Source organism: Ciconia boyciana, chromosome 25 (genome assembly GCF_034638445.1).
Source record: "Ciconia boyciana chromosome 25, ASM3463844v1, whole genome shotgun sequence".
Classification (NCBI taxonomy): Eukaryota; Metazoa; Chordata; class Aves; order Ciconiiformes; family Ciconiidae; genus Ciconia; species Ciconia boyciana.
In genome coordinates this window covers 5,709,508-5,728,806 of record NC_132958.1, presented here as the reverse complement: position 1 = coordinate 5,728,806, position 19,299 = coordinate 5,709,508, and the positions used below count along the sequence as shown (strand labels likewise).

Here is a 19,299-nt window from a genome sequence, read left to right as displayed (position 1 = left end):
GCGCCAGCCAACACCCCACGCTGGGGGGAGCGGCCCCCCGGGACGGCTCCCTCCCGCGGCGGGGGCTGCCCAGAGCCAGGCGGGCGGGTCGGTGCCGGCAGCCCGAGGCGGCGGGAGGGAAACACCTGCCCCTTCCATTTTCCGAGGAAATACCGACTTCGAGGGCCCCGGCTGATGCTAGATCCTGCCGTGGCAGCAAGTTTATTTATTTATTAAACTATTGTTGTTTAAAAATAACAGCCAACAGTCCCTGCAGAAATAAACACTGCCATGCTGGCCTCCCTCGGGAGTCTTCCCCCCAACGAGGGTTCCCGCTCCCAAATCCATTACCTCCCACATGCTCGCTAGAGAGAGGAGCATAACGTTACTGATGCCGTGCGGTGTCCGAAGCGCTGCGAGGAATGTCCGGGGCTTGGGCAGCAGATCTGTTACAGGCAGCGGCATTACCGGCTCTGGACAGTTGCTGCCGCAGAGCCCGCAGCTCCCCGGAGCCCCGGGCTAGCTCGCCCCATTCTTGGTGGCAGGGATGACCTGGGAAAGGGCAGACAACTGTCCCGCTGCAAAACCAGCCCGGCCCATTGCGAAGAAGCGCGATTGGCCCTCAGTAACCACACGAAGTGCTCACATGGGAGGCCGAGGCCACAGCCCGATGCTTTTCTGTGAATCATCAGCCAGCTCGGAGCGCGAGGAATGCCTTCGCACGGGCAGAGAGGCCTCTGGGTCAGACCAGACCCGTCCATCTGGTCTGGCTACCTCTAACACCAGCCTCTATCAGACGCTTCAAAGGGCTCACTCCTCACTGCAGAGCATCTCAAATAACCTCCCTACAGGGATCCTTTCTTCCAAGCTTCCATCTGTTGGTGTCCTTATTAAATATATGCGTCATTGCTGCACGCTTTTATTGTCTGGCCTCTATCAAAGAAAAGCTCTTACCCACTCACACAGTGCTTCCAAACTTCCCCCAAAATATCTCTGCTTCAGCCACAGCTGCCAGATCCCAGCACAGGTCGGCGGCAGAAACAGCTCCCGTGTCTGGACCCCAGGTAACGCCCCGGCTGCAGCACAGCGCTGCCCTCCACACCGCCGGGGTCCGGGGGACGAGGAGCCCTGCGAACCTCCCTGCTGCCGTGTAGAGGACACCGAGCAAGAGGGGACTAAGTGACACTTATCAAAGCTTAGCCAAAAACCAAGAGGCTGAAGCAAAAGCAGAACCTCAACATCCTGTCGCCTACATCTGCTGCGAGCAGACACGAGCAGCCTACTTCCCACCATGTGAAGTGACAGGGCTGATTTCTGCAGATGAATTTTACATAAGGACATCTCCAGCGTGCGCCGTGGCGTGAGCCGCTCTGCAGCACCGCTCGCTGCGGCCCGAACTCCTCCTCCCTCTCCTCCTTCCCGCCAGTCGCTGCCCGAATCCCTGCCGACCCAGACGACCAGCCAGAGCAATGGCATCGCCGCGTTTCAGATCGGCTGATGGCTGCCTGGGTTCTGCCAGGGACCGCACAGAGAAAACAGAAATGCGACTGATGCAGGAGCAGCAGCGCGTGGGTGGGGAAGGAGCCGCACCAGGCGAAGAGCAGCGTACAGCCTGACTTCTGCAGCCCCCCCACTTGTTGGACAGGGGAACTGGGGCGCATGAGCGGAGGAAATCAGCAGCATCCTTCCATTGTGAAGGCCACACACACGCACTGTGTGCCTGGCGAGGACCCCCCTCCCTCCCACCCCCCGCCCAGAGGAAGGAGAGCAGCAGGCAGGAACGGCATCAGCAGGACTGAACCGCAGCGGCACCGGCGCAGGCTGCGAAGCTCGTGACCTGCGGGGCCCTGGGGCAGGAAGATACCAGAGCAGTGCAAGAGCAGAGCCTGCTTCCACTTGCTGTTTATGATGAGCAATTAAGAAAATGCCTCGAGTGGCATTTTCCAGCTTGGCACCCAACCCAGCTTGGCAGCAACGTCGGCTGCAAATCAAACGCCAAGGAGATAACCTGACTTTGTCAGCCACACCGGTGGCTCTGGCTGCCAAACACTGCTTGGCACAGTCAGCAGACACATTTCTGCAGGGCAGAGAGGACGCTGACCTGTTCAAAAAAAGCCCTGCCAGCAGCTTCCGCCCGCGCGGTGAGCGGCAGCCTGCACACGCTGCGGCTGGACGGGCTGTCCTTCGCGCTGCCGTCACCCCCCGCCCCGGCCCAGGACTTTGCTGGGCTAAGCACCGCAGAAACGCAGCAGCTCAGGGACGGGCAGCGATGTACAGCCTGTGTATCGATGCACAGCCTACCGATGTACAGCCTGTGTATCAATGTACAGCCTGTGTATCGATGTACAGCCTATGTATCGATGTACAGCCTGTGTATCGATGTACAGCCTATGTATCGATGTACAGCCTATGGATCGATGTACAGCCTGTGTATCCATGTACAGCCTATGTATCGATGTACAGCCTGTGTATCGATGCACAGCCTACCCGTGCACAGCCTGTGTATCGATGTACAGCCTATGTATCGATGTACAGCCTGTGTATCGATGCACAGCCTACCGATGTACAGCCTGTGTATCAATGTACAGCCTATGTATTGATGTACAGCCTATGTATCGATGTACAGCCTGTGTATCGATGTACAGCCTACCGATGTACAGCCTGTGTATCAATGTACAGCCTATGTATCAATGTACAGCCTGTGTATCGATGTACAGCCTACTGATGAACAGCCTGTGTATCGATGTACAGCCTACCAGTGTACTGCCTGTGTATCGATGCACAGCCTGTGTATCAACATACAGCCTACCAATGTACAGCCTGTGTATCGATGTACAGTCTATCAATGTACAACCTATGTATTGATGTATAGCCTATGTATCGATGTACAACCTATCGATCTACAGCCTGTGTATCAATGTACAGCCTACCAATGTACAGCCTATGTATTGATATACAGCCTACTGATGTACAGCCTATGTATCGATGTACAGCCTATCAATGCACAGCCTATGTATTGACCTACAGCCTATCGATGTACAGCCTACGTATTGATATACAGCCTACCGATGTACAGCCTAGCAGCACCCTGCCCAAGCGCCCAGCCTCTCCCGGGTGGGTTGCGTAGAAGGGCCGATCTGTGGGCGCAGGAGGAGAGGCCGATGGGGCAGCATGGTGGTCCCCAGCCCCAGGACGCTCTAATCACGGGTACCCGGCCTCGCTTGGTCACTATTTTTCCCGGCTTTGCCTCTTTTCAAACAAACACTGTGGGTTACGTAAGTAACATCCTCCAGCACCTCCGCAAGCACGCGGGTGGCAGATACCCCGAGAAGGGATCGTTCGGGCTCCTGCAGCCCTTTCCCTGCGGATCACCGGTGCGGGTGGCTCTGGCCAAGGGCCGTCCTAGTTGCTCCAGGAAGGAGAGCTGGGAGCAGGCAGAGCAGCGCAGCATCTCCAGCAGCGGCAGCACGGAATGACCTAGAAACCACCCACAGCTCGCACGCTGCTTCAGCTCTCCAGAGAAGGGGGAGAGAGCAGCGCTCCGCTTCAGAGCAAACAGGTGGAGCCCCAAAGATTTGGGAGCTGGAAGGTCCCTGGCACCACAGAGGCTGCAAAAAGATGCAAAACCTTGCTCACACTTCTTATGCGGGTCCTTGCAGGAAGCCAGCTGCATCCAGGGATAACAGCTCTGCACCCAGATGGACTTTCCCTTCTTTTACAGCAGAATGAAATTCCTCCTGGCTGGCTGGCAGCAGTGCCTCTGCCTGGCTTCATGGCCCAGAAACACATCACGCCCGATTCTCCTCGCTGCTTCCACACCTCAATCCCTGGGAAGGATGCGGGAAATCCATGCTGCGGAACAGGTATCACACAGCCACGTTTGTCATGTTTGAAGCTGCCGTGCCCTGGGTTAGAGGAAGGCGTCCACCTGGAATTTCCATTCCTGGCCCTTTCATTAGGCAGGAGAACATCTATTTCTGGCTGCTGAGCTTTTCTGGGCACGGCGCAGCAAGCCAGCGGCTTCCATTTCTAGCTCAGAAACGGATCTTTTGTGGGTTTTCATTTTCCTTCTCTACTCCTGCCTCCACTCCAACATTTTTATGTCGTTGTCTTTTACACCACCCTATTCTATTTATCATGTTTTCCTCAGGTTAAAGCGGGCCCATGCATAGTAAAAAGGTAAATTACTTTCTGTTGTTGTGTTGTGAAAAATGCAAACTTTGGGACTTAAGAGAACTAGTCACATGAAGGCTTATGTGCGCCAGTGACGACATGCAGCAAACGCTGGGGAGAGAGACGGTTTCATAATACGTTTCCTGACCTTTGTAGTGACACTGAACAGATTAATGCTGGTACCTCCCCTCTGCGACTCACCTGCTCAGGCCGCAGAGCACATCCGAGGAGAGGCTTAACCTCTCTCTTCCCCAACAGCCCAAATTAGAAAGGGAATCGGGCCTAGGAAAGGGCAAGCAACGGGCAAGCAGAAAACCAAGGCCATGGGAAGAGCGGCAGCGCTGGCTGAGGGCCTCAGGGTCCGTCCCTGCCAGGGCCGGCGGTGGCGAGCCCCGGGTGCGGCAGCATCCCACAGCATCCCGCAGCATCCCGCGGCATCCCGCAGCATCCCTTGGGCGTGGCAGCATCCCAGACCATCCCGGAGCATCCCGGAGCATCCCCCAGGCATCCCGGAGCATCCCAGAGCATCCCGGAGCATCCCGGAGCATTCTGGAGCATCCCCCAGGTACGGCAGCATCCTGGAACATCCCGGAGCATCCTGGAGCATCCCAGAGCATCCCCCGGGCGCGGCAGCATCCCGGAGTGCCCCAGAGCATCCCAGAGCATTCTGGAGCATCCCCCGGGTGCGGCAGCATCCCAGAGCATCCTCCGGGCACGGCAGCATCCCGGAGCATCCCACAGCATCCTGGAGCATCCCCCGGGCACAATAGCATCCCAGAGTGCCCCGGAGCATCTCCCAGGCACGGCAGCATCCCAGACCATCCCAGAGCATCCCCCAGGCACGGCAGCACCCCAGAGCATCCTGGAGCATCGCCCGGGCACGGCAGCACCCCAGAGCATCCCAGACCATCCCGGAGCATCCCCTGGGCGCGGCAGCATCCCAGACCGTCCCAGAGCATCCCCCGGGCACGGCAGCACCCCGGAGCATCCCAGACCATCCCGGAGCATCCCCCGGGCACAGCAGCATCCCAGACCATCCCAGAGCATCCCCCGGGCACGGCAGCATCCCAGACCATCCCGGAGCATCCCCCGGGCACGGCAGCACCCCGGAGCATCCCAGACCATCCCGGAGCATCCCCCGGGAGCAGCCGGCGGGAGGGCGCGGGCGGCGGTGCTCTCGCTAGAGGGCACTCCCGGGTGGGTTTCCGAGGGCCGCGGAGCGTCCCCGGCCGGCGGGGGGCTGGCGCTCCGCGGCCCCGGGAGCGGCGGGGGCTCCTCAGCCCCGCTCCCCCGGTGCGGACGCGGGAGCTGGGCGGGAGCCTGCGGGAGCGACCCCGGGCCATGCCGCAGGGGACGCGGCCGAGCAGAGCCCGGGGGCAGAGCCTGGGGCCGGGCCGCGGCCCTCGGGATCCTCTGGCATCACCGCAGCCGGCCCAGGCGGGCGCACGGCAGAGACCCCGAGCTCCTTCCCGAACCGCCCTGCCCTCTCCTGCCTCGGAGCTCCTCACCCCACACCTCCTCCCCCAGCGCTCCTGCATGTGAACGGGCCCACGGGCGGGCACAGCCTCACGCGTGGGGTTTTGCAGCAACCGCAGCCACGTAACACTTTGCATCGCTGCGACTGCGGGGCGGAAAGCGGCGGCCGGCCCGGCCCAACCCCGCTGGTGTTTTGGGGCCCTTTCCCAGCATGGCGAGGAGGTCCCTGCCAAGGGATGAGGCAGGAGCACGGGAGGGCAAACCCACTGCAGCAAAGCTCCCACGCTCCTTTCGCTTCTCCTGACCTTGGCGGAGCCGCAGTCTAGATACAGATCACGGGACCGAAGCACGATACCGGATGCCCTGGAATTCAAGGCAGACAAAACACGATTTCCTCCCAGCTCGGGCTCCGCCGCTGCCATCTGCTTGCCAGGGCCCAGCGGGAGCCTGGGCGGCAGTGCCCCAGAGCACCAGAGCGATGCCTGGCGTGGGACAGTGCTGCTGAGCAGCTCAGCTCCCCCGGCACCCTTCACAGCCCTGGGATGTGACAGTTCCCATCGCTACACATTCCATCAGAATAGCTCTATAAAAATAGAAGTAAAGGACACAACTGTCACGCGCAAGCCCCAGACGCCACCAACCAGCCCCCGGGCTCCAGCTGTCTTTCCCCACCATACTGCCACCAAATTAATAAATACAAACATTTGTGACTGCATTAAAAAGGACTGATGCGAAAATGAATGCACTCCTATTCCTGCATTTTAAAAACAACAGCCACAGCTTAATCCCACCGACGGCTACTCGCATGGATGCGAGCTCATGCAAAGCAATTCAATAGAAACAGGCTCAAGAGAGGCAAGTTCCAGCCTGATTTTCACACTGATGCTTTATGAGCACAAGTATCTGCCTTCATCTTGCTGCTTCTTTACTCCCTTATCAACTCCTTCACTCTGTTTGCTAAAAATATCAGTGCTATGTGGCAGGAATGCTCTTATCAGGTGTTTGTCAGGCCTCGGCTCCCTGATTTTAGTTAGGACTCGGTGAGATCGGGAAATGCAGGCAGCACCTCAGCCCCATAACCTGGGGATGGGGGGGCAGCTGAGGGGCGAGGACAGCAGCCGGCAGAGGAAGCGGGGCAAGGGAAATGATAACGGGCGGGGGGGAACAAAGCAAAGTTTGCTCAAGGTGGAGCAAATGGGCGGGAAGGAGAAGCAGCCGAGTCCGGCGGGGCAGAAAGGAGCGGCTCCAACGCACACAGCAAACAACAGGATGGTTTCTCCCCCTGGGCACACCTCTACTTTATGTTTAGGAGACACTGCAGGGAAATAAAGGCGGGGCTGAGCAGCTACAAGGGGGAGAAAGCACTTGTTTTCCCTGTCCGAGCCCAGCGTTTGCAAACGGAGGGATGTCTGTCAACGTTTAGAAGAGCAGCAGCCTGGCTTTGGGGTCACCCGCTTGGTAAAACTTGGCAAAGGCTCCGGGACAAACGCGGCGTTCAGCCGGGCACCAGGCCCCGGTGGCCCCGCCAGCGTCCCCGGAGCCCAGCGCAGCTCCGGCCAGCGTGGGTTGGTTTTGAAAGCAGCAGCACAGCTCCCGAGTGCGGCTGTCTCTGCATCGCAGGGTGGCTCACTTACAGAAAGTATTTCTGTGTTCCAGAAAGGGTTTTGGTCGATTTACAGACAAGATGTTTCCAGTTTTCCTTTTGATCATGGCTAGCGTGCTCTCCCTGTTGCCTACCGCGTCGCAGCCGCTGGAGAAGCAGCCCCCCGGCCCCGATTCCGGCTTCCACCAGCCACCAAACCCCCAGCCAGCTCCCACCTCCCCACCTGCTTTTCGAACGCCAGCACCGAGAGCCACGCTTCTGGCTGCCGGCACCGAGATTTACGCTGTGAAACGCCGGGGTGACAGGGATGCCCCAGCTTCCCCCCACGGTTAACGGCAGCGGGATCCGGGCTGCAGCCTGCGGGAACGGGGACGGTGCCTTCGGACGGCGGCCGGAGAGCCGAGCGCGGCCGCCGGCGGAGCGGAGCTCCTGCCCCGGCCCGAGCCCCGCACGCTCCGATGCTGCCCCCGCCGCCGCTGCGAGCCCCGCACCGGCCCCGCGCGTTGGGACGGAGCCGGCGCGGGGGCAGCGGGGCTGCGGGGCCGACCCAGCGCCCGGGGCGGCCCGCGACCCCCCGCCCGCACTCACCGGCGCTGCGGGGCCCCGGGCTCCCGCGGCTTCTGGCTCTGGGCCGTCCCCATGGCCGGGCCGGGATGGGCCGGGCCGGGCCGGGCCGCGCTGCCGCCGCGCTCCGCCGGCGTCTCCGCCTCCGCGGGGCCGGGCCGGGGCCGCTGGGTGCCCGGTGCGCCGGGGCGGGACCGGCTGCTGCAGGGCCGCGGCCCGGGCCGGGACCGCGGCGCGGAGCGGGGCCGCCCCCAGGGCCGGGCGGGAGCGCGCTCAGCGCCGGGCAGGACGCGGGCAGCTGCCGGTGCGGCGGCCCGGCCATGGCAGCGCGGAGCTGGGGGGCCGCGGGTGGGGGCCGGCGTGGGGCAGGTGGCTGGCACGGCACCGCTGGGAAACGGCCCTCATCCCACAGAATCACAGAATCGTAGAGGTTGGAAAAGACCTTTAAGATCATCGAGTCCAACCGTAAACCTAACCCTGCCAAGACCACCACTGCACCGTGTCCCCCATCCCCTCCTGCTTGCTCCGGGAACGCGTGACTCGCACCCCTCGGTACGCGCTGCTGGGCAGCGATCCACCAAACCTCGGCGCTGCCCTCTTCCCTTCACGTTAGCCGCGACGGATGACAATCCGGATGTGCCTTTGAGGTTAAAACAGCAGCCACACACGCACGTCGTGACAGTCGGCTCCTGGTTTATTGACCTTATCCCGACTATGCAAAGCTAAACGCTACAGACACGCTGTTTTACCTGGTGTTTTGTGGTTGCAGCCCGCACGCTGCTTTTGTGATCTGCCCTCGGCTCTCAGTGGCTTCTGCCACCCTGGGCCACGCTCTGGGCCGACAAAAATCATCTGTGACCTCAGGGATGAAATCTCCAGCGATCAGCAACGGCTCCTCTGGGTTACACCAGGCACCCATCACCGTGGCATCTGACCGTCTATTCACCAGGCCTCCCAGTTACGCTCCCCACTCCACAGAGTGCAACGCTGAGGCTGTGGCTTCGGCAGCGAGGATGCTGGAGCCGCGTCCCGCTGCCGGGACGTAACTTGGCTGCCAGATTATTACTAACAGGTCAGCGCACAGACTGGCGTCAAGGAACCGGCATCCCCCGCACGTTCACATCAGCTCTGTTGGACTTACTCCGTCTCCTTCCCTCCTTTCTTTCACTCAGTGAATTTGACATTATGCAGATTTTAATGATGCAAATTTGCTCTGGTCCTGAGACCAGAGTGCTTCATGCTGCACCCCAGAACTGCTTGCGGGGGCTGAACTTCATCACCTAACAGGGCTCTCAGCAGACCCCGGCCGCCAGCACACCCTCTCATACTGCATGTTCAACAAGAAAATGGGGTCTGAGCCCCTTACCTGAGGCACTCAACCTTAGTCAAGAAGCCCTGATAACGTGCCGATGCCGCCTCTCCCCTTAAAACAGCCCCTCTTCAAATCATCCCTTGACAGCAAGGCCCGATGTCAGACAGCAGCCAGACCCCTTCACGGGGGAAAGATTTAACACAGCAGTTTAAAAGCACAGAGGTGACCCTGCTAAGGAAACCTCCTGGTTGGATTTATTTCAATTAAAGTGCCTGAGAGAACATATCAATTTCTAACACCATTTGGGGCTTTTTACTTCTGAGAAACTGAAACTCAAATATTAATCTTTTTTTTTTTTGTCGGTCAGGGTGTTCTGGCTTGGGTTGCATTATTTTTTGGCAAGAAAAGTGTTGACACCCTTGAAAGTTTTCACCTTCAGAAAAATAAGAAAAAACAAAACTGAAAACCTTCCTTGGACAAAAAGAAAATGTCCTGACTGGCTCGATTGCCCTCCTGCCTGTGCAAGCGCCTGGCGTGCCCGCAGCCACGCACACCAATGCGGGCCTCGAGGGGGAAACCCCCCTCCACTTGCATGGGGCTCCCGCGACAGCCGCAGTCATCCAATGGCCCCGACCGCCCCGAGTTCCCCAGAGCCCACGAAATGATAGAAGGGAGCGTTACCTCTGCCGCTGGCATACCGGGAGACAGGCTGGAGGCTGCTGCGGTCGGTCACTGCAGCCGAATCAGGTGATAACCATGTGGGACACGGCGTGGGGCCCCTGCCTGCTGCACGTGGCTGCATAATCCCCGGCGGTGGTGCAGGCAGCAGCACCCGTGCACCGCCGCGCAGCCTGGGCACGCCCAAGCCCTCCGGGAGGTGCTGGCAGCTGCCTGCACCACTGGTGATACCTCCCCTGGGATGCCCGCAGCCTCCTGGCACCGCACCACGGCCCCATGGGCAAAGGAAAACCCAGCAGCAAACGGCTCCGAGCGTGGCCCGGGAAGAGGTCTGCTCCAAATCCTTCCCCCCGCAGCCTGGCAGCTCCACCGGGGAGCATGGGTCCCGCTCTGGCCCCTCTGCTTTCCCCTGCCGACCGCTGCGGGGGGAACCTGGCTGTGTGGGGAGGGGAGCGCACGGGGGCTCTCAGGCTGGAGCACGGAAGCCCAGAGCCCTGACTCAGCTTGTGGCAGGCAGGTGAAGGAGGCGACGAGATGATTTTTTTGCGTTCCCAGGCCCAAGATGCAGAGCTCAGAGCGGTCTTTTGGCTGCTCTGATGTTCTGCCCGTGTTTAAAAGACCAAGCACCACATGCGTGACGTGCTGTGTCTTGCGTCACTGCCCATCCTCTCCACCTTGCAGCAGAGGACAAGCCTTGCCTCTGCACAGCCCTGCCTGTCACATGGGGCAGGAGCGACCTCCGTGCAAGGCTGTGTGGCACCCGAGCACTGCAGTCCCCTGCGCAGCACCCGTGTGCGGAGGCGGCATGCCCGAGGGCTGGGCTTTGGCACGGGCAGCCTTCCCAAGGGCTCGGCCCTTTCGTTTCTGTGCCTTTGCTTTCAAAAGAATTCCCCGCAGCCATTTTCAAGTGGTGCATTTAGAAATGCTGCCCTTCCCAGGCTAGGCAAAAATCCCGGTGTGCCTGCAGCTGCTGAAAGGCTGCGGTTTATAGACACCCTTCAACTCAGAGCTCCCGCAGCAGGCTGGGGGGCTGCCTGGCACCTGCACGCGCTGCAAAGCTGGGATCCTGCATCCGGCCTTCAGTGATGTAGCTCAGAAATAGGCTTTCACGCAGTCTGGCTGAGCCAAGGACCTCTGCCAAAAGGCAGGAATTCAGTATTTCCTGAGAAATCCGTCCTATCGGAGCAAGGATCTGAACTAAAGGGGTGAACCCAAACATAACACCCGCCGCCCCGTCAGCAGCTCTCCCCTCAGCAGGCTGCCCCGGCACCGGGCGAGGGAGCCAAGGCTCCAGCAACACACACACGTCGGCAAACGGGTGTCACAAACGCTGGGCAGGGCTGACGGACGCTGCGTCGGACGCTGAGCAAGCCGGGGGACGCGCAGCAGGTAACGTGCCAGCGCTGCTGCTCTGCGCTCGGCTCTGGCTGGAGCTCGGCTATTTCGGCTGCATCTGCAGCCCCGGCGCTCCTTGGCAAGGGGCCCCCTCCCTGCGAGCAATAAACGCATGCAGACCTCTGGGAAACTGCAGGCTTTCCGGTCAGACGCTGCAAGGGAAAATCGGGAGGGGGAAGGCACCAAAATTAAACGAGGATTATGTAGCACCCTAGGAGAGAAAACTGGTTGCCAAATACCAAGCAGCACAGCGTGCCATCCCACACCACCCTCCCTAGAGCTCCCTCAGCCTGACAAACATTGGCAAAAACCTACCCAGCCCCTCGGGACAACAGGGAGGGTCAGCGCCACCGTCTGCAACCACAACCTCAGCCTCGGAGCAGTGACAGGTCTTGTTCAAGACCCCCAGGAGCTCCAGTCCAGCCCCCAGCCGCGGCACGGCCCCACTCCAACAGTCTGGGGGCGAGCACGGCTGCGTGAGAGATGGCTTCGCTTCCCAGCTGTGCAAAGTGTCACAAGACCTTTAATAGTCACACACAGCCACGAACCTCTGCCCGGAAAGCCGTTCCCCTGAGGGCAAGGGCTGGCAATGCCCACGGAGGCTGCGGGACAGATGCACAGCAGGCTGTGGAGAGAGGCAGGCAGAGATGAGGCAGCACTGCAGAGCAGCCAGATGTGCCCCAGCTGCGGGGACTTACTCACTCCGAGGGCAGCAGCCGGGGCTCCGGGGCCGTCCTGCTGCTTCGCTGGCAGAGCCGGGCTCAGGTGGGGCTCCTGCACCCCCTGCCCATCCGGCACCCCGAGGAGTGCCGGGGCCGGCCGGCGGGGTGCCTGGTGTCTGCAAGGAGGCAGATGGTAATAATTACCTGTACACTAATTCCATGGAAATTTCCATGTGCCTGGGAAAGAGGCACACCAAGCCCTCGCTGCTGCCTGGGGCAGAGGTTCACTGTTGTTTCCGGGGACTGTGACTAAGAGCCGGGTCTGTCACATGGATGGTGTTTAAATGCCTCCTTGGAGCCTCCCATCTAAATGCCACCGGCTCCAAACCTGCCCAGAGCCAGCACCGCTGGGCTGCGAGGTGGCGGCGGGGAGCGCCCGGAGCACCTCGGCTCTGTGGTGGGCTACCCAGCACCCCTACGCGCGCCCACCCGCACCGGCAGAGCAGCAGCAAACCGCCTTGGAGCGAGGACGCCGTGCCCGAGCCCATCTCCACCTGCGGCTTGCCCAGATCACCGATGGCATCTCCCCTTTCAGTTTCCCGAGAGGGTCCCGAGGGAGGGCAGCCCCTGGCCCGGCTGGGCAGGCAGAGCGGAGCTGCGTGCCAGCACACGGCATCGCATCGTGCTTTGGCAGCTCCTCCTTAGCAACACAAACAGAGCCACAACACGGACCCCGGAGGCAGATAGCATCGCAGCCCGGCGCGAAGGCTCTGGCAGGGAGCCCAGCGTGCCCACGCGGCCCCGGACAGCTGGCAGGTGCCGGTGCCCTGCTCTGCCTTGGGAAAGCACCATGAGGTCGAGCTCAAAGCGGGGAGGAGGTTGTGCTATTCAAAGGTGTCTTCCAAGGTCTGCCATCGCAGGGGGGCTGGTGGGAGCTGGAGACCAGCTCTGCACCCCGGGGGGCTTGAGGAGCCCTCGCTCCCTGCTCTCCTCCTCCCTCCAGCCTGATGCAGGCAAGCGCTCGGTGAGCATCCCGGCCCTCAGCTCCCTTCTCCTTCCTACCTTTCCAGCCGCAGACTTGTCCCGGGCTCCGTCACTCTCTGCTACCTGTCCCGGGGCTCCTTCGAAAGCCGCTTGTGTGAGCAGCTGCCTGGAAAAGGAGCAGGGAGGAAGGAAGGGGATGGACAGTGTGGGGAGGGCCAGGCGGCGGCGGGGTGGCTCAGTGCACCCTGCAGCCTGGGGGAAAGGCAAGAGGATGTTTTGTAATATTTGGCAAGTACTTCCACGGGCAGGGAGAGGAAACTGGCGGGGCAGACGGCGCTGGGCGAGCCGTCCATGCACGCCGCCGCCACGCCGGTACCGGAGCCTCTCGGGCGAACGCCTGGATCCCGTGCCGTCTCCTGCCGGGGCCCCACTGGTGTCATGCCGTAAAAATGTGCTCTTGGCTGGAATTTGGCAGCCTGGCCTCTGGCGGGGAGGGAACCTCTCCGCTTACAGAGGGAGCGGGAGCTGCGGCCCCGGGGCTGCGGGGAGAGGAGAAGGGGAGCTGCCGGGCACCCTGAGCTCCGGGAGCTCCTGCGATGCTGGGGAAGGCAGGCTGGGAGCGGCGGACGAGCCTGTGGATTGACACCCGGGGAGGCTGCTTTCCCCCAGCTGCCCCACGCGAGGCCAAGACACGAGGAGAGGGACGGACGGAGCCACCGAGCTCCCCAGAGAGGCTGAGCAGGAGGCGGCATCGCCTGGCACGCCAGACCCGGGGCAGCGGTGGGACAGCCAGGGGCGTTACCTGAAGAGCAGGGGAAGCGCTTTGGAACAGAGGAGACTTTCTCCTTTGAGGTTTCAAAGGCTTCGGCTGGGGCTCCAGCCCAGCAAAGGGTTTTCACAGCCGGGGTGCCGAGGCGGCTGCTCTGGCCAGCGTCCCCGCAGCCTCTCCTCTCCAGCCAGCTCCTGCTCTCCCCTCTGGGGCAGATCCCACCTCCCCCCCATTTCCCGGAGCCCTGAGGGCATCGCGCCCCCCAGTTTGCCCAAGCCCAAACTGCAGTCTGGTCCCCGAATGTCACACGTCGGACAGGGCTCAGTCCACCACGCACGTACGGAAATTAGCTCAAGCCCATTCAATTAAACACCCCCCTGACCTCACCCCAAAGGGCTCCTGCGAGAATGCCAGCCTGACCTTGGCTGCAGACCCGCGGGCTGGATGCGGCCCCCGCCGGCCCCGGCCCCGCAGGCCGGTGGTCCGCTCCTGCAGAGGGAGCGCAAGGAGCGGGAATGAGCAACGGGCTGTGCCGCAGCCATTTCATCCTCAGACAGCGTCAGGCAGGGGTGTTGCTTCCCAAAGGGAGGGGAAAACTCTGCTCGGATAGGGAACGTCCCCTCGCAAACAAATTCTGCAGTCTGCTGCCAAAACCCCCAGCCGGAATTACCTTCCCAAACAGCCCGGGACCAGCAGCAGCCGCGCAGAGGGAATAAAACCAGCTCTCTGCATTCCCGCTGCCTGCAAAAAGCAGGAGGGGGACAGCGAGTGGGAGGGACACCGCTGTGCCACGCATGGAGAGGGGACACCTCTGGGCGAGCAGGGTGGTGGGTGATGGCCCAGGAGCCCCCATCACTTCTGCCTTCTCTGAGGAGCTCCCTGTCTGTGCACCCTCTGACCACCCAGCACCCTTCCCCGCCACCCGCCGCTCCCTCCAGCCGGAAGGGCAGAGTGCGGGTACCTCGGTCAAGGAGTAGAGGTCTCGGTGCTTCATCGTGCTGGGATGGCCGAGGTATCCCCCCTGTACCAGAGCCCGTGCTCGGCCAGGCTGGGCTCTGCGGGCCCGGGGTTTGGGGCAGGAAAGCGGTCCCGGCTGCGGCAGCTCCCCGGAGCTCGCTTCGGCAGAGGGCAGTGGTGCTTGCCTGGTTGTCTCATCGCTGGCCCGAGTCCAGCCTCAAACTCCCCTCTCCCAACTTGCTCGCTCTTTCCAGCTGAAACTTCCTGTTCGTTACCGTTTTAATTCTTTACCTCTTCAGCAGTGCAGAAAATTGGCACTTAATTCACCCTGCGAGGCTGCGTGGTGGCAGCTTAATTGACCCGTGTTGCATCACCCTGGCCACATCTCGGTCAGCGTGAGCTCAGCCTTGTGCCACATTAATTTCCCGTCCGCTCTTTGTTTATCTGCCCTTTTCAGGGATGCTCCTTGTGTTCAGCTCCAGGCGAGAGTCCTGGAGAAAAACCTGCTGCCACGGGGCAGGGGTGGCCCACGCTGCCTGGCGAGCTGCAGGGCTCCCTCCTGGGCCTGCATTCAGAGTAACCTGGTTTTCTGCAGCTCTCTGCCTCCCTCAGCTATTCTGCAGATTGCTCCAAACCTATCAAAGCCACCTTTGATACGCTGGCTTGCAGAATGATGTTGCAACTCCGGGAGCTTCCCCAAGCCTTGAAAATCAGTCAGAAACCTGAGCCTCCAGTTGCAGCCCTGACTTTCCCAGTTGTTTTCCAAGAGCTGGTCCCCAGCATTTGGCCTTGCATGAGCTGGAAGGATCGCAGAGCGTGTCAGTCAGAACCAGAGCAGTGAGGACCGAGTGGCACACTGACCAGAAAGCTTATAATAAAAACAGATTTATAGCAATCGCCCAAACATAGTCTCAGCTTAGCTCCTATTCCCTTATTGCATCATTTGGGGCCGAGATTGCTGCATGACTACCTGAAATAATTGGTATTCAGAGCATAATAAAACTCCACGTGTGGTTCACGATCCAGGCAGGACTGCATTATGGCAGATGTCCAGCAGGGGAATAAGATTTTCCAGGTGAATGAAGGAAATGCATATAACTCTTGTTTGGGGATATTTCTGACCACTGCTGAAGAGCAGCGAGCTGCTCGTTTGCTCCTCCGTCGTGCAGCAGCAGCGAGAGCAGGAGACCGCTGCCGCCAAGGCTGCGCCCAGCTGTCCGCTCTGGCACGGAGCCGGCCGAGCGCCCGCGGGGCGGCAGGGTCCTCCTCACCCCCCGGGCTCCAGGGCTCCCAGGATCACACCGGCAGAAGCAGGTCCCAGCGGATCCCCCTGGAGCGCAGAGGCATGGGCTTGGGCGCAGGTTCCCAGGGCAGGGCTAGAGGCAGCACCTTCAGCACTGCGCATCCTGGATGCTCTGTTAAGGAGGAGGGCTTTCTTCCTATTTAATATATCACCACTCAATTTGCGTTGGACCATGGAGTCCTTCCAACACTCAGAATACAATGAGTTAGTATCTGCTGCTCTGGAGTTTGTATCCAGGCTGAAGCCCCGGCCAGCTGGGAGCACGCTGGGACCCGGCTCGAGTACAAAGAACAATGGGAAGGCACGGTGAGGGGCGGGTGGGGAGGCAGGATCCAGCCCTCGGTGACAGCGCTGCATCTGGGGCTGCTCAAAGCCCTCTGATTCTCCGCCTAGAGAGGATCACAGCTTCCAGACCCTCCTTTTAACTCTGCGTCTTGTCCCCTCACTCCCCTTCATTGCCTTTTCAGGCGGTGGGTTCTGCGTGCCAAATGGGATGCTGGAGAAGGCGCTGCTGCCTGGATGGGCTCCAGATGCAATGCAGCTAATCCATTTTTATAGCCGGGAGCAGGTGTCTCGTGCATCACAAGCAGCTAGTTTAAAGACCACTCTTTTCATTTGGCCACAAGCCCTGGAGAAGTCCGAAGGCATCGGCCACGACTCGATGCCCACCAGCTCCAGAAACGCCCTTTGGGTGCCCCGCGGGGCCGTGGTCCAGCACCTCGTGCCTCTGCACGGCTGCATCGCCCGATTCTCACCTCTGCAGCAGGGTGGGCTCCGGGTGCAGCCACAGCATGGGGCAGGGGCACGGGGCTGTAGGTGTGCCCACACCTCGCTCGTCTGCTTCAGAGCTGCTGGCTTCGGTACCAGAGCAACCAATTCTGCAGGGCGTGCAGCCTGCCGTAGGCTTTATGGCCTGACCTGCATGTGCATAAAATGAAGAATACAGCAGGGGGGCTGTGGAGAAACTCCTTTTTGCCTGTACTTTCCTCCAATTCCTCTGCCCCTGCTCACCTTCACTACGCAAGGATGTGCACAAGCAGAGAGCACCCACATGTTCCCGGAGAGAGTCAATACCTGCGGGGAGGAAAAGAAAAATATCTGCTGTTGGAGCCGGAGATAGGAAAGGCCAAAGGGTTTGTTTTCCATCCCCAGACCACAGCAATGTGGTGAGCGGAACCCGGTCAAGAAACCTCGTCCAAACCCACAGCTCCTGGGGTTGCTCTGGGCAAACACCGCCTCGGAAGGGAGCTCTGTCCCCGCTGCCCGGTTCCGCGCTCCAGCAGGGAGAGGGGACCCATTGCCAGGCCCCAGCTGCCTCCCCCGGCCCGGGGAGCCCCGGCCACGCCGCACAGCGGCCCCCGGCCGTGGCAGGACAGATGCGCAGCCCCATCCCCCAAAGCCACAGGTGACAGCAGCCCCATCCCCAAAGCGGCCAGAAGCAGCTGGCTCTCCCGAGGGGCTGCAGCCACAGGTCCTCCAGCTTTGCTGAAGGCCACCGGTCCCGGGGGGCTTGTGGAGACCCCAGGAAAGGGCCCGTGGGCGCGCAAGGCCCCGGGAGCGGGGATCAGCCCCGGCCAGGGAGCTTCGCCGCAGCCAGCTACCGGCACGCCTGGACACGATGGCCCTGCTGAGACAAAGAGGCATTGCTGGATTCAGCTGCCCTGGGTATTTTTTTCCCTCTTCGATGAATCACCTGCTAAAAATATTATAAATTGAGTCGCTGGCCAGACCTTTCACTTCTCTGGAAGCAAAAATATTTATTTTACTCAGGCCATGCCTGTGTTTTAACAGAACTTTATGATCAATTTCTGAGGAATGTGCCATGCTGTATATTCAAATTACAACTTTTTTTGGCTCGCAGTGTAAATTTAAAATGTCTTGTTTAAGACCCAACTGTTGTGCTGCCAGAAAAATGCGGTTTCAGCTGGTTTTTTTTCCCCCCAAAGCACCAGTCTTGCCCAGTGGATGGTTATTTTCACCCCAGGTGTGTGCCTGTCCCCAGGGTTGGTGGCACCAGCAGCTATCGAGGGGCACAGGCTGGGCTGGCTTAGACTGGGAGCTTTCACTTCCATGGGAAAAGCACCGCTTAATTAACAGCATCGCCACAAAGACGGGGCGCAGGGGGCTCCGGAGCTGCCCAGCTGGTCGGGATAGCCGTTCTCCCCGTTGCACAGGGCTGCATTTTTGGGAGCCAAAGTGGGACCTCTCCCTGCACAGGCTCCAGGCTGGTGCAAACGTAATGCGAGTTGTTAGACAGGCGCCAGCGCCATGAGATCCTTGAGCTGTCCGCGCAGGTAGGGTGCAATCACAGAAACGCCTGGAGCCAAAGGAGTTTGTCCTGGTAGCACCTTCCTCCTCCCGAGGTGTGCAGACGAGGCGCATCGCCGTGCCAGGGCGCCGGAGCTGAGCTCCGTGCTGCCAGCCTGCCCGAAGTCCCCGCCGGGCTCGTGCACCGCTGGCTGGCTGCTGCTGCCGCCCTTGCTCCTGTGCCAGGCACCTTTCCCTATAAATCTCTCCCCCTCTCATTTGAATTTAGGAAGGAAATGAGAGAAATTTCTTTTTCTTGCTTCAGGGCAGAGAGAATAATGGGATCTTTATTCCCCAATAATTAAGCTGATTTTTACATGGGTTTAATTTACACTCCCTTCCAGCCTTCCGTGCAAAGCGACGCCTCTTGCCGGAGCATGGCCTTTGGGCGGGTGGGCAGAGAACCCAAGCAGAGCGAGGCACCGGGGGGCCAGGGAGGGTGCGGGGACCGGCAGGGCCGTCCCACACGCAAGAGCCGCGATGCTGCGCAAGGGCTGTAGAAAGGCTTCAGCACGCAAAGCCCAGACGCTACTTCTGCGGCAGCAGAAAGGCAAGTCAGGTTCAGTGCAATCGCAGGAGTCAAGAGCAGGAGCTCACAGCCAGCCCAGCAAGCACCGGGGCTGCCAGGCCAGGGCAGCCCCCGCTGCCGAACACCACTTGCTGCTTCAGCCCCTCCACGCCAGCCGGGAGCAGCTCTCCCGGCGGTCGCAGCAGCATGCCCGGGCCGTGCAGCGCTCTGGGGAGCAGCGCTGGCATCTGCCTGGTGCCGAAGGCGCTGTCTGGCCCCGCTCCATCCTTCCGAGGGGAGACAAACATGCCGATGCAGTTGGACATGTTATTGGCGGTTTCTGCAGAGAGGCCAAATATGTCCCTAAAGCCGGTGTTGAGGAAGGGGTGAAGACGTCGTGCAGCCGCAGGACTGCAGTTACCCGCAGGGCCCCTCTGCAGAGGGCTGGAGATGAAGCTGGGCACAGCCAGGACAGTGCCTTGGCCCAAGTCTCTCCTCTTCCCAAAGAAAAGGCAGTCAGCACGTGTGGGGAAGCTCCAAAACACAGCCTGCTGAGGAAGCACCCCCATTTCCAAGAGGGGTTGGCCCCAGGGGTCGGGGCAGCTTTGTCACGATGGCACAGCCGGGCT

The 19,299-nt window shown here is 60.7% G+C and overlaps 1 protein-coding gene across 1 annotated transcript; it reads right to left on the bottom strand.

Moving 5' to 3' along the window:
• Window positions 1-8,405: 8,405 nt before the first annotated feature.
• On the bottom strand, window positions 8,406-18,996 carry LOC140643769 (uncharacterized). Its single transcript, XM_072845979.1, has 7 exons — window positions 18,760-18,996; window positions 16,867-16,929; window positions 13,983-14,084; window positions 12,905-13,309; window positions 11,879-12,018; window positions 11,496-11,680; window positions 8,406-11,332 (listed from the first exon to the last, which is right to left on the bottom strand). The coding sequence occupies exons 1-7, from the start codon at window positions 18,994-18,996 to the stop codon at window positions 10,983-10,985; spliced, it is 1,482 nt and encodes a 493-aa protein (XP_072702080.1). The 3' UTR covers window positions 8,406-10,982.
• Between the last annotated feature and the right edge of the window lie 303 nt (window positions 18,997-19,299).

Excerpts from the sequence above, each read along its gene's own strand:
- LOC140643769 (XM_072845979.1), bottom strand. The coding sequence starts at position 18,996 with ATGTCCAACTGCATCGGCATGTTTGTCTCCCCTCGGAAGGATGGAGCG. Across the intron at positions 14,085-16,866 it reads CACATCCTTGCGTAGTGAAG|GAGCGGACCACCGGCCTGCG; the intron begins GTGAGCAGGGGC and ends CTCCCTCTGCAG. Across the intron at positions 11,333-11,495 it reads CTGTTGTCCCGAGGGGCTGG|CGTCTGACCGGAAAGCCTGC; the intron begins GTAGGTTTTTGC and ends TTTCCCTTGCAG.